At 40.2% G+C, this 14,352-nt stretch overlaps 1 protein-coding gene across 17 annotated transcripts in view; it reads right to left on the bottom strand.

Annotated features, from left to right (window-relative positions):
• Positions 1 to 2,573: 2,573 nt before the first annotated feature.
• LOC137243319 (lysophosphatidylserine lipase ABHD12) overlaps positions 2,574 to 14,352 on the bottom strand; it is a 35,165-nt gene continuing 23,386 nt past the window's right edge. For all 17 annotated transcript variants that reach the window (XM_067770916.1, XM_067770928.1, XM_067770917.1 and 14 more), the window contains 4 exons: positions 5,201 to 5,319; positions 4,932 to 5,119; positions 4,363 to 4,875; positions 2,574 to 3,216 (listed from right to left, as the gene is read on the bottom strand). In XM_067770916.1, the coding sequence (XP_067627017.1) occupies positions 2,890 to 3,216; positions 4,363 to 4,875; positions 4,932 to 5,119; positions 5,201 to 5,319 (1,147 nt within the window). In that variant the 3' untranslated portion in view covers positions 2,574 to 2,889. The remainder of the gene's footprint in view (positions 3,217 to 4,362; positions 4,876 to 4,931; positions 5,120 to 5,200; positions 5,320 to 14,352) is intronic.

Below are 14,352 nucleotides of genomic sequence, written 5' to 3'. Positions count from 1 at the left end.
CAGAAAGGTGTTTTATGCAAACAAACTATAGATCGGTCCCCATATTTCGGACCCTCTCGGGGTCATTTTACGGTTTTTTTTGAATAACTTTCGATAGAAATAAAATTTTTGATTTCCGCTTTCGGATTCTTAAAACGGAGGTCGAGTTTTGATACCACCTTTGATAATTTTTGGATAAAAATTAGGTGGTGTACCGTCTTGTAAAACGTTACCCTTAAATGATTTGATATGACCAAATTAATAAATTTAGGTACTAATCCGACCATCTCAGAACGATTCGATAGGACCACATTGAAACTTATAGGTCATCCAATTCCCCACCTCCGGTTTCGTGTTCATATTTGTACCTGTATTCGCCTCGTGTAGATTAGGGTGGCAATTTGGTTGAGGAAGCACTTGAATCCCTCGCCTGGCCTGTTAAATATGTGTATATTTGTGACAAGTTTCGCGTCGTTTAGGTGAGGTTGACAATTGGGTTGTTGTTGTTGTTGTTGTTGTAGCGATAAGGTTGCTCCCCGAAGGCTTTGGGGAGTGTTATCGATGTGATGGTCCTTTGCCGGATACAGATCCGGTACCACAGCACCATTTAAGTGCTAGCCAGACCATTTCGGTAACGATTTATTTGACCACATTAAACCTTCAGGCCAATCCCTCCCTCCCCACCCACGAGTTCCATGAGGAGCTTGTGGTCGCCAGAGTCTGTTAGTGAAACAGGATTCGCCGCGGATAGGTGAGGTTGACAATTGGCTTTGGAGAAGCTATATATTGCGCTGGCAACCTGAAGGGTTGCGCTACACAGCCCCTTGAAGCTGGTATTTTAACCGCTTCTTACGACAGGCATACCTACCACGGGTATATTCTGATCCCCTAACCCGCTGGGGGACAATTGGTTTGTAGAACCCATTTATTGCGCTGGGAAACCTTGAAGGGGTTGAGCCACAATTATCCTTCAATCGTTACTTTCAAAGGCGGCTGGGTATAGGGAAAGGTGCTTTCAAATATAGCCGAGTATACGTTCTCAGTGGAAATCATTTAATTAACGATTTACAGTATTTAGTTATCGACCTCGGGTGCTATGAAGCAACTGTTATTGTTGTTGTGGCAGTGCTGCAGCCGTCGAGCAGAAGAAAGAGAATCACTTTCCCTTAGTATCCTGCTATATAGCTCATAAGGTGGACGCCCCACCGGAAGAGTTAGAGACAGGTGAATAGTAAGGGCGGCTCGCGGCGTAGCGGTCCTACACATGTCCAACGCTTTTATTTAATTGTCTGATCAACGCCCTAGATTGATGAGGAGTATGATGACTAGTACCCAGCACCTACCTAATTATTTTCTAGCTTTTAGTATTATTATTACTTCATGTAAGTAATGTTTTCAATAAAACCGTTCAACTAAAAATTTTTTTTTATTATTTTATTTTCAAGTTTTTAGTCTTTATTATTTCTTATTCTATTTAGTCCATTTAGTGACTCATTATTACAAGGACTCTTTCCTGACAATCTACGTCCTCAATACATAATCCTTCCAAAGACTTTACTCGACTCTGCGCCACGTATGCTTGTCCCTCCTCCAACTCCAAAATATTTTGATTTCACTTCTATCGGACTGTATGTAATATTTGTTCCAAATGAGCCAAATCGGACCACAAATACGATTTTTTGAAATATTTTGAGCCATGCGCCTCCTATCAGAGTTTTTTTTATTATTGCAATGTCATCGGGTTCTGAACTATATTCCAAGTTTCAAGCTTGTAGCTTACCGGGAAGTTACGTAAATTCAATGACAAAATTCGTGCCGGCCACCCAGCCGCCCGGCCTGTCAAGTCAAGCTAATTAAAACCGTTTAAAAACAATGTTACCAACCCCATAGTTTGCTTTTTCTTAAATAAATAAATAAATGTAAGGCGCGATAACCTCCGAAGAGATTTAAGGCCGAGCGTCTCTTCCAATTTGCGTCGTGCTATTATTTTTTCCTACAAATTGGCGGGATGGGACCTACTTGTTTTATGCCGACTCCGAACGGCATCTGCAAAGCAGATGAGTTTTCACTGAGAGCTTTTCATGGCAGAAATACACTCGGAGTGCTTGCAAACACTGCCGAGAGGTGACCCCGCTTAGAAAAATTATCTTCTAATTGAAAAAACTTGTTTCTAAAATTTTTGATGTAGCTTTGTCCGGGCCGTGAACCGAGGATCTTCGGTGTGGTAGGCGGAGCACGCTACCGCCACACCACGGCAGCCACTTTTTCTTAGTACTCAAGAAATTCTTAAAATTTAGGACAATTCATTAAATTGCGTACACCTAGTAGGCTCAGCAAATTTCAAACAGGGTTACGAGGTTTACAGTCATGTGGGATTTACAGCTTTGAAAAAAAAAGTATTTGAAAAATTTTTCAAATTTGACTGTTCTTGGTTTAAGGTGTGGTATACCGAATGCTGAGTGGCATATCACCCTATCTCAATTGCAGTTTCTTAAGAATACTTTTGAAAAACGCCCTGCGTTACAAAAGGAAGGATACGAGAAGCTTTATTATGTGAATTATTTGTTGAAGCATAATTGAATAAAATCCATTGGTGCTGTTGTTATGTGTTTGATGAAAGTCATCATTATTCTCTATATTTATACTCAGTAAAAGTATTTTATAAATAATCTTAATAGTTATTGATCTTATTACAAAGTAATTTTGTGGTACATATGTCGTATCATTTTATTTTCAAGTCCTTTTTAATACGTAAAAATAAGCATTTCTTGTTTAAAAGCGTTTCTTTCAGACATACTAGATTCTCGACTGTGGGTTGTTATTAGTTGCAAGCATAAAAATTGCTAACATTAGATCTTTAAAAATTAGTATCGGTGTCCTTTTTATTTGAAAATAGTTTGCGTTCAAATTTTAGTACTTTTCGTTACGGTAAGTGTCAATAAATTGTTTAACCAAACTAGGCAATTCCGGTGCACGACAAAGATATTTATGACCGTAAGCCGCATCGCCACTAAAACGATGAAATTCAACTGGACCCCATGTTTTACCACGAGTATCCAAAGCTCTACGATAAAGCTTGTATCCCAGCTCGAATGGCACAACATAATCATCCTCAGCATGTAGTATCATTATTGGTTGGCGAAATTCAGCGATATGCTGATCCGATTCGAAACGCAACGAATTCGTGTACATGGGGCGTGAAATTGTCATATCAAACCAAGGCAGGTCTTTAAAGGGCTACAGAAAAAATTTATTTTAAAGAAATAAATAAGAAACAAGTAAAGGTGTCTAAGTTCGGGTGTAACCGAACATTATATACTCAGCGTGAGCTTCAATTGTACATTTCATTTCAGATAAATTATTTTTCTACATAACACGTGGCACTGCCCGTTTAAAAAAAATGTCTCCCCATTTCCTCTTACAAGAAAACTTGGTAAGTGAAATATCATTGATTCAAAACTATTTTTTGCTAAGTTATAGCTTATTATTTTCGTCTAAGACCCTTTTAAAAATCTTTTATATAAAAGTGGGCGTGGTCTTCAACCGATCTCGTCCATTTTTTCTGGAAATATTTCCTGCTATAGGGAAAATTTGTGCACCCAATTTTATTACGATCCGTTAATTTTTCTTCGAGTTATGGCTCCCGAAACATAAAATATTGCTTAGTCATAAAAGAGGCGGGGCTACGACCATTTTTTAAAATTTGAAGTTTTTCCTATTTACTGTTATACTTGGGAAATAAAATACCATTGATATAATCCTCTTTTTTGCAAAGATATAGTTTATTTTATTCGCCCACAACCCTTTTAAAAATCTTTTATATAAAGTGGGCGTGGTCCTTAACTCTCTGCCGAATTTTGTTACGATAGGTTTAACGATTTTTGATTTATGATTAATAATAGTTGTAAAATTCATTTTATCACAAGTGGGCGGTGCCACGCCCATTTTAAAAAAGTTTTCCAAAATTTTATCAAGTCTCAATATCAGTTCACACGTCAAATTTCAACATTCTAGGTGTATTATTTACTAAATTATCAGGTTTTTTGTGTTTTCCAAAATTTTATATATATAAAAAGTGGGCGTGGTCATCAATCGATTTCGCTCATTTTCAATACCAATCTATTTTGGGTCCAGATAAGCTAGTATACCAAATTTGGTGAAGATATCTCAATATTTACTCAAGTTATCGTGCTAACGGACGGACGGACGGACGGGCATGGCTCAATCAAATTTTTTTTCGATACTGATAATTTTGATATATGGAAGTCTATATCTATCTCGATTCCTTTATACCTGTACAACCAACCGTTATCCAATCAAAGTTAATATACTCTGTGTGCAAAGCACGCTGAGTATAAAAAAAGAAATAAATAACCTGCTTACCCGCGCAAAGGGATGCATTCTTATTTCGTCGCGTATGTTTGTGAAAGGCGCCTCTAATATCACACCACGTGGTAGGTTCATATTAAACTTCAAATTTAATTGTGCACATAAATGACATGCGACACCAGTACCAAGTGAATGTCCCCAAATAAAAATTGGATTCGTTGTTATATTTCCAATATATTCATAGACAGTGAGTGCGTCACGTACGACACCATCTTCGGTGGGTGGAACAGGATCAGAATCGCCATAACCACGATAATCCAATGATATTATATGATAGCCAAGTTTACGCAAAACATTGTACATTTCAACACGATGTCCCGAACCACGCGATGCTGTATTACCATGAAGATAAAGTATTATTGTGCCGGGCAGTTTAAGCATACGCTCATAAAACAGTTGCTCGTTTTCAGCGGTCACTTCGGGGAATTCGGACTGCAAAACGGGTGTAAGCTGATCGATTTTTTCATCTTTTTCTAACGTAATGTTCTGTAATTCCTCATGCGTTTGCTATAATTAATTATTATAAAAATTATTGTTGCAGATATTCAAGTTCAGCAACTTACCGTATCTATTTTCAGTTCTTTGGCAAAACGCTTTGTCAATTGTAATGGTAATACGTGCCAAACGCCGATACGCACGCCATCGTGACGATCTTCAGCATCCGGATCAAGCACGCTCAAATGTAGGCTTCTGGCGCCAAAAAGTCCGACACTTGACGGATTTGATAGATCGAGATCTTTTGGGTATGTTACTAAATATGAGAAATAAATAATTTACAATTGCTGAATACTTCTTATAGCAAAAAGTTTTATTTTTTTATTTTAATACTTACTAAATGTAAGAAATAATATGCCTCTTTGTAGCGTTAAAGAATAACGAAATATTATTGGGAATATAACAAATATTATGAAAAATACTAGAAAACATAATTGTACTGCGGCAAGTGATATTCTGTGAAAGAGAGATGGAAAACAATGAGATTTTTGAAAAAGATATTTACTAATTTTGCATTAATACATAAAGTGCTATATACAAATTTACTTGAGCTGAGTACATATATCGCACACCTAGATCAAAACAGCGATCAACTAAAAAACAATCATAATTTTCAGAAAACGCGAGAAACTGACTGCCTCCTCCATATGCCTTCTCCAAGCGATTTTTATTTTTACAAAGGCTTTTATCGCTGATATGTGGAGTTATTAGTTAATCAAGTCTACATTTCTTACTTACTTACTTACTTAATTGGCGCTTAACCGTCTAAACGGTTATGGCCGTACAACAAGGCGCGCCAGTCGCTCCTTCGCTCCGCCAACCGGCGCCAATTGGTCACACCAAGGGAGTTTAAATCGTTTTCCACCTGGTCCTTCCAACGGAGTGGGGGCCGCCCTCTACCTCTGCTTCCATAGGCGGGTTCCGGTAGGAACACTTTCTTGGCCGGAGCATCATCTTTCATTCGCATAACATGGCCTAGCCAGCGCAGCCGCTGCGTTTTAATTCGCTGGACTATGTTGATGTCTGCGTATAGCTCGTACAGCTCATCATTAAATCTTCTTCGGTACTCGCCATCGCCAACGCGTAGAGGTCCATAAATCTTTCGAAGAACTTTTCTCTCGAACACTCCCAAAGCCGCTTCATCTGCTGTTGTCATGGTCCATGCTTCTGCCCCATATAGCAGGACGGGTACGATAAGTGACTTGTAGAGTATGATTTTCGTTCGCCGAGAGAGGACTTTACTTTTCAATTGCCTACCTAGTCCAAAGTAGCATTTATTGGCAAGATTGATTCTTCGCTTGATTTCAGTGCTGATGTTGTTGCTAGTGTTGATGCTGGTTCCCAAATAAACGAAGTCTTTTACTATTTCGAAATTATGGCTGCCAACAGTAGCGTGGTTGCCAAGGCGCATATGCGCTGACTCTTTGCTCGATGAGAGCAGGTACTTCGTTTTGCTCTCATTCACCATCAAACCCATCTTTACCGCTTCTTTTTCCAGCTTGGAGTAAGCAGAACTAACAGCGCGGGTGTTTAGGCCGATGATATCAATGTCATCAGCATATGCCAGTAATTGCACGCTTTTATAGTATATTGTTCCAGTGCGGTTAAGTTCTGCAGCTAGTATAATTTTCTCCAGCATCAAATTAAAGAAATCGCACGATAGGGGGTCACCCTGTCTGAAACCTCGTTTAGTTTCGAACGGCTCGGAGAGGTCCTTCCCAATTCTGACTGAGCTGATGGTGTTGCTCAACGTCATTTTGCACAGCCGTATAAGTTTTGCGGGGAAACCAAATTCAGACATAGCGGCATATAGGCAGCTCCTTTTCGTGCTGTCGAAGGCGGCTTTAAAGTCGACGAAGAGGTGATGTGTGTCGATTCTCTTTTCACGGGTTTTTTCCAAGATTTGGCGCATTGTGAAAATCTGGTCGATGGTAGATTTACCAGGTCTGAAGCCGCACTGATAAGGTCCAATCAGCCGGTTCACGGTGGGCTTCAATCTTTCGCACAATACACTTGAAAGGACCTTATATGCGATATTAAGAAGGCTGATTCCACGATAGTTGGTGCATTTTGCAGTATCCCCCTTCTTGTGGACTGGGCAAAGAACACTTAGATTCCAACCGTCGGGCATGCTTTCGTCCGCCCATATTTTGCTAAGAAGCTGCTGCATGCGCCTTGCCAACTCCTCGCCGCCGAACTTGAATAGCTCCGCAGGCAATCCATCAGCGCCCACGGCCTTGTTGTTTTTCAATCTGGTTATTGCTATTCTAACTTCGTCATAATCGGGCGGGGGGACATATATTCCATCATCATCGATTGCGGGATCGGGTTCTTCATCTCTGCGCGGTGAATTGCTGCCTCCATTTAGGAGAGCAGAGAAGTGTTCCCTCCATGATCTAAGCACTCTCTGGACATCAGGTACAAGGTCGCCGTTTTCATTCCTACAGGAGTTTGCCCCGGTCTTAAAACCTTCCGTCTGTCGCCGTATTTTTTGGTAGAATTTTCGGGCGTTATTCCTGGTGGCTAGCAGCTCAAGCTCCTCGCACTCACGCCTTTCTGCTTCTGCTTTTTTCTTCCTGAAAAGGCGTCTCGCTTCCCTTTTCAACTCACGATAGCGTTCACACACTCCTCTTGTCGCGCTCGCTTTTAACGTAGCCCTGTAGGCAGCGTCTTTTCTTTCGGTTGCAACGCGGCATTCTTCATCATACCAGTTGTTTTTTCGTGGCCGCCGGTAACCAATTTTTTCCTCGGCGGCAGTACGAAGTGCTTTGGAGATATGCTCCCACTGCTCCTGTATTCCTTCAGGATGAGTTGTGCCCTCAGAGAGCAGGTGTGAGAGTCGAGTTGCGAAATCATTGGCAGTCTGTTGTGATTGAAGCTTTTCGACGTCTAGCTTTCCTTGTGTTTTTTGTTCCTTGTTTTTAGCCGCGTTGAGGCGGGTGCGTATTTTGGCTGCAACGAGATAATGGTCCGAATCGATGATAGGTCCTCGGATCGTGCGCACATCTAAAACACTGGAGGCATGCCGTCCGTCTATCACAACGTGATCGATCTGATTGCGAGTATTTCGATCAGGAGACAGCCATGTAGCTTGATGTATCTTTTTATGCATGAACCTCGTGCTTGATATGACCATGTTTCGAGCACCGGCAAAGTCAATCAGCCTCAGTCCGTTAGGAGAAGTTTCATTGTGTAGGCTGAACTTTCCGACTGTAGGGCCAAAAACACCTTCTTTGCCCACCCTGGCGTTAAAGTCGCCAAGCACGACTTTTATATCATGACGGGGGCAGCACAGTCTACAGTTCGGTGGGTGTTAAATTGGAGAGCTTGGAGGTACTCATAACTGCGAAATTTAAGATTTTTGAGTTAGCTCCCTATTGATCTAGATGTGTGATATAATAGGTCGTCCATTACTTTCAAAGGCTTTTTTTGCTGCGAACGCAAATTCGGGGATTTTCCTTCAAAAAGCATTGCACAAAACAAGTTAAGGATAGTTTAGGTGTATGTTTAATTTTGTTTTAAATTTAAATGGTTTTTGGATGGTGTTTTCTTTTCTCGAAAGAATGTTACCCTCATGTTGCATTCTTAAACTCTAACTTTTGAACTTGGTCACCTGGAGCTATGCACAATGACTCTATTCTTGGGTAATGAGACCCCTTTTCTTATTTATTGGAAAATATTTTGTAAAAGGAACACACGGACTCACGAGAGAGCTGAGAAAAACCAACAGGGCGAAATTTTTTCAGAAAAGAAAACTCCATAACAGAAGCAACGGACTTTGTCCTACACGAACGTTAGTTTTGTCTACAAAATTTTAAAGGAAGTAAGATCCATAATATGCGCGTTAGCACTTCAGAGAAATAATTGTTAGCAGATATTTGCTGCCTATCATGACTGAAATATCAATGACAGATCCCTTGCTTTGCAGTAACTTGATGGTCAGCTTCACAGCAGTAGCGATGATAAAAAATTGGATTGGCTGCATGCTAGGCTATCTGAATATTATTTACCGCGGAATTGTGTTTATGTCAGGCAACGAAATAAGCTAACAGGGGCATGCCCGATTCACGATTTTCTGGAATAGGCCGTCCAGGGAAAAATGTAGCCCGTTCTCCACCGCACTCTTTCGGTATCCCTTACGTATTTTTCTTTTCTTTCAAACATCATTTCTCCCTTTCCCTGTATCTTCAACGCATAATATATATTTCCGTTTTTCTTTTGCTACTTCCCCCTTTAACTTTTTTACTTTCTTATTGTCTTGCTTCCGCCTTCCGTGCCACCCCCTCCCTTCCGCTTTACGACTTTCTGCCGCCGCTTTCGCCGTTTCTCCTCTTTTCTAAACCCGGCGTGGCACTGCCCACTATAATCAATATTTGAGTTGAAAAGTATCTAGCAGCCTAGCTGATCCAAGTTACGATATGATTGTTACGGTTGATAGCCAAAACACACCTTTTTGGAAAATATTGGACGACCTAGATACACATATGCATGTATCTACCATAGCTTATTTATTAACGGTTTATTCTTTGAACATATATATGTAGATTAAATAACCGTTTAATAAAGCTGGAGTTTATTATGCATCTAATTGATGTTTGTTAGCTCAGACAGATACATACAAAGATAATGTTAGGTATTCTACATTACTCATTTCCTGCATGCTAGCGTGCCACAATGCAAACAATCAAAAACAGACGAAAATAAAAATGTGTTAGTTTATATTCAAGTACAATAAATAGTAACAAGCCAAATTTTTAAGGAAAAGCTTAACAAAGAAGGTTCCCACAAAGTCGAGAGCGTTATTTTCTTCGCTTCACAAATTTTGAAAATTTATATGTGACCCGGTCCATGAAAGGGCTTATGACTCAAAAAAAAACAGCTGTTTCTCGCAATTTCTTTTTTGAGTCATAAGCCACCTTTTCATAGACCGGGTCACATATATTTACATCACGTATCAACACTTCAGGTCAACTCATTCAAACTCGCAAATGACTCCTAACTAATGCTGTGTTCACATTTGGGTAATTTCGGCCACAAACAAACATTGATGCGTTCTGTGCATTCACCAGGCAAAATAAGATGCTTCATTAGGCACAAAACGTAAAACTTTTAAGGTACGACACTCTCTCATCGACATTGTAAAGTAAATTGTTTCTATTCTTTCGTTTTGCCAATGTAACCATAATGCCATGGTTATATGAACGCACTAGGCTTCGCAGACTTCGTCACTGCTGGCGGATATAAATCTGAGACTCTAAAGGATTTCATCTATCTGCGAACCAGGATTAACAGCGAAAAAAAATTTCAGCTTAGAAATCAAACAGAAAATAATGGCTGCCAACAAATGCTACTTTAGACTAAGTAGGCAAGTCGCTCATCATACCTCTCCTGATATATATACCGCGGAATCATGAACGGTGTCGAGCGAAGAAGATAAGGATCTTGGGTCGTTCGAGACCAAAGTTCTCCGGAAGATTTATGGTCCTGTCCGTGATGCCGACGGAGAATATCGAAGGAGATATAATGATGAGCTGTATGAGCTTAATGCAAATATGAAGATATGGCAGCGAATAAAGGCCCAAGGAATTTCTTCGAAAACGCTACGGCCAAGAAAGTATTTCAGTCACCACCACATTTTGGAAGCAGAGGAAGCAGGAGACCTCCACTGAGTTGGTAGAGGCAGGTGGAGGAAGAATTGACCTCTATTGTTGTTCTCAATGTTGTGTAGGTTATCGCAAAACAGAGATAGCTGACGTGACTTGTTACGAAACAATTAATGATGATGATTTATTCATAGCAAAATATGTGGAATACACATTTTCAAACAATCTGTTGGTTGAGGACTTTGTGAATTGAATTAACGATTAAGTTCTGATAATTGCGGTATTCACGTCAGCCTGGTTGCTTATTTTAAGGGCCAATTAAATTTCCTTAACCCTAGCGCCATAGTCATAACGATACTTTTACTTATCCATATCAAATTGGCATCAGTTATTGGTGCCTTAACCTAAGAGTCGTCAAAATTTCATAAAAATGAAGAAAACGCAAACAATTACAAACATATACCACAAAAAATAAGTATCTTAGTCAAAACGTATCCAAAACAATAAATAAAATGTACAACAAGTTAATAAATTCTACAACTCAAATATTTTTAGGTTATGGATATGGCGAAAAACCAATTGGTTGGCTATGATACGGTTATGGCTTTAGCGTTATGGTATGTCACCATTATACTATGTTCAAACAGAAAAACAAATGAGGCAATTTCGATATAAATTGAGTGGCGTTCATACAACTCAATTTAGCTTACACAATAATAATTTGATAACTGGTTGGCTCATATCTACAGCAACAGCATACCTTTGTTCAAACTGTCAAAATGCGCGTGTTGGTAGTAGGCGAATGGAATGAAATGAAAACATAAAACTTTGAAATTTTTGTATGTTGTAAGAAAATGTGTTCAATGTTTTGGTTTAATTTTGGGTTTGCCATCTTATTTTGACAATCCCTACACCAGTGAAATGAAAAAAATCAAATCAGCTGATGAGATTGTGACGGACTTTTCCTTGACTTGCCGGGGTTGATCTCAGTCCGTCCAGGGTTCCTGGAAGTAGAAAGTCCTAACGGTCCTTCTGAAAGAATAACTCTGTTTTGTTCGATACAAAACGTTATAAAAAATCATTTATTTGATAAAATTCTACTTTCTACTCCTAGGCTGATTTCCTTGCTCTATAAGAGGTGACGGAGGTGATAAAGCCCTCGGCCAACCTCTGCGGTCGAATGGAGTGATAAAGCCTCCAGACGAGTATACTCTAAGTACAAATGAAGTGAAAAAGCCTTCAGGTGTACTCTTGGTCGGTAGTGATAAAGCCTACCGACTCGTATGCCTGTCTCCTAATCTCTGAATTTCAATGCGAATTCGCCGCCCTTATATACTAATTTTTGCACGCAGGCAAACGGTTATTTTATAATAACAACTTTCAACTAATAGTATTAACAATATAAAACAACTGTTATTCCGGTAAATATTTCCTTCCCATGAATTTCCATGCACCATAATGCTCCTTATTGAATACAATGCCTTTGTACTTGCTCATACCGTGCTTTCCAGGCTTTGGTTTATATATTGTGTGTTTGTATATTTGTTTGTGGTCACCTGATTCTAATACTGTGTTTTTGCTTTGCCCAATGCTTCTGCCTTCTGTTGTATGGCGTGCGTTGGTGTGTTGTATGCTAGTGCGTAAATATGTATAACGAAATTTCAATTAGTAGCGGCGCTTATTTTGACGACTTGCTGCTGATCTCCGTTCACTTAGGTTATTATGTATGTTGTATTTGTAACTGGGTACATTGGATTTTGAGTGTGCAAAGGGTTGATCGACCGCTGCATTTTTATGTTTTGTGCGTATCTACTTTCCAAATATTTAATGCATGTTAGGGTGATCCTATATTCAAAGTTTATGTTTGCGAAAAATGTAAATATTTGGCTTGCGTGCAAAAGTGCGCAAGTGTAATTTATTCTTCAATTTAATAATTGTAAATTCAATGTACAACAGAATATATGTATTTAGGGCATAATTCATAAAGGTATACATATGTATATTTCTGGTGCTTCATGCAAAAAAATATATAAGTGATAAAAATTCAAGTATAAATTCCAAGTTATTTCCAAATGTATGTTATTTGCAAAAATATATAGATATGTGTATGTTGTGAGGATACAAAGTCCTCGGCTTTAGGGTCCTCACACTCCCCCCTCACCTTCCGCAATCAGACTCACCGTCACCAGGTCGGTGCGCGTGATCCGTACGCGGAAGTGGTGTTTGCCCATGCTGTTCGTCGTCGCTGCAGTAGCTGGCCATCAGGCTCAATATGTCGCGGTTTTTGTCGTTGAAGCTGCCGTTGACCCCGCTGGCCTTACGGCTTAATATTTCGCTGTCGTCGTTGGTTGTTGGCGTTTCGCTGCCCTTCCCGTCGGCGGTATGTGTGATGCCAGTCTATAAAATAAATGAAAAACTGGTGGATTTTCTTTAGGGTGTTCCCGCCATGTATGGTGGATTTAAAAAAAAACGTGGTATATCATGCGCATAGCTAAAGAGTATATTTATGGTATATTTATGTAATTGTGGTTAGAGTTTACCGAGCTTTTAGTGGCTGATTCGACTTCCGGGTAATTCTTGATATGAAATTTCTTCGTGTATAATTTGACACTGTCTAGGTTGGGCGTGTCCGTTACTACCGATTTCATTCGGATTGAAGTAGAATCTTACAAAATAGTCTGTAATTCCGCAGTTGTCTCGGGGTGTGTGTTCGTTTAAGGCCACCATAGCGAACTGCCTTCCCAGGTGTAATCTTGTTCCATGCGCCGGTTCTCTGGCGATCTGTAATTTATTTTCTGGAAATATTCGTACCTGATTCTCCGCAATGTTTTGTACTTGACCGTCTCTGTATGCTATCAGCTGTTGACTTGTACCTTGGTTCTCTCCGTGTTGTCTCTCGGTCTCTTCGCTGACTCGTGTGAGCGTACCGCAAATGGCTACCTCGCTGTTATTTTTCTGTTGTTGTACCTCGGGCTTGTTGTTTGCTGTTCGATTGGACGTTGTTGACGCGGTTTGATCTTCACTAGCGCCCTTTTTGTATCTCTCTTTATGACTTTGCTTCCTGGATTCGTTGTTGTCGGCGGCATCGGCTGCGTGGTATGCTTTCAGCTCACTTAGGTGGGCTGTCCTCCTCCTTCCTCTGAAGACTTTGTCTAGTTCTACGATCACTGGTGACACAAAGTTCATTATCCGGTGAGGTCCACTGTACCTTGGCGCTAGTTTGGCTGCAAAGTTATCTGCCGCTTTTGACAGCTGATGTTCCTTTACCAGCACTAGGTCGCCTATCGCCGGTCGCCATTGCCTTCTTCTTAAATTGTAATATTTCGCTTGCTCCATGGATGCTCTCTCTTGCTTCCGTCGTACCATCTCGAATATTTCTTTCATCCTCGTTGACTTCTCTCCTGGGTTCGCTAATTTCTCACCTGTACCAAATGTCTGCTCATCGTAAAGGCTGTTGGGGATTCTCGGTTCCCTCCCTTGTACTATGTATGCTGGACTGTAACCTGTCGATTCACATACACTTGTATTCAATGCCAGCGTTATCTCTGGTAACAACTCATCCCATGTCTTCTGCTCTTTTCCCGTAAATTGTGCTATCATCCTCTTGATGTTCCTGTTTGCCCTCTCTGTCGGGTTCTCCTGCGGTGTGTACGGTGCCGTTAATTGGTGTTTCACGCCAAGTTCCTCTAAAAATCTCTTAAAACGTCTGCTGATAAACTGTGCTCCGTTGTCCGTAATAAATACTTTTGGGACGCCGAACCGTGCCAAAATCCTCTCTCGAAATCCTCTTATTAAACATTCTGTCGTTGCCTTTCTGATTGGTATTACTTCTACCCATTTTGAAAATTTGTCTAAGAATACTAGTGCCATTGTGTTTCCATGCTTC

This window comes from Eurosta solidaginis, chromosome 3 (assembly GCF_040869045.1).
Source record: "Eurosta solidaginis isolate ZX-2024a chromosome 3, ASM4086904v1, whole genome shotgun sequence".
Taxonomy (NCBI): domain Eukaryota; kingdom Metazoa; phylum Arthropoda; class Insecta; order Diptera; family Tephritidae; genus Eurosta; species Eurosta solidaginis.
Note: the sequence above shows the minus strand (reverse complement) of the source record. Positions and strands in the feature narration are given on the sequence as shown.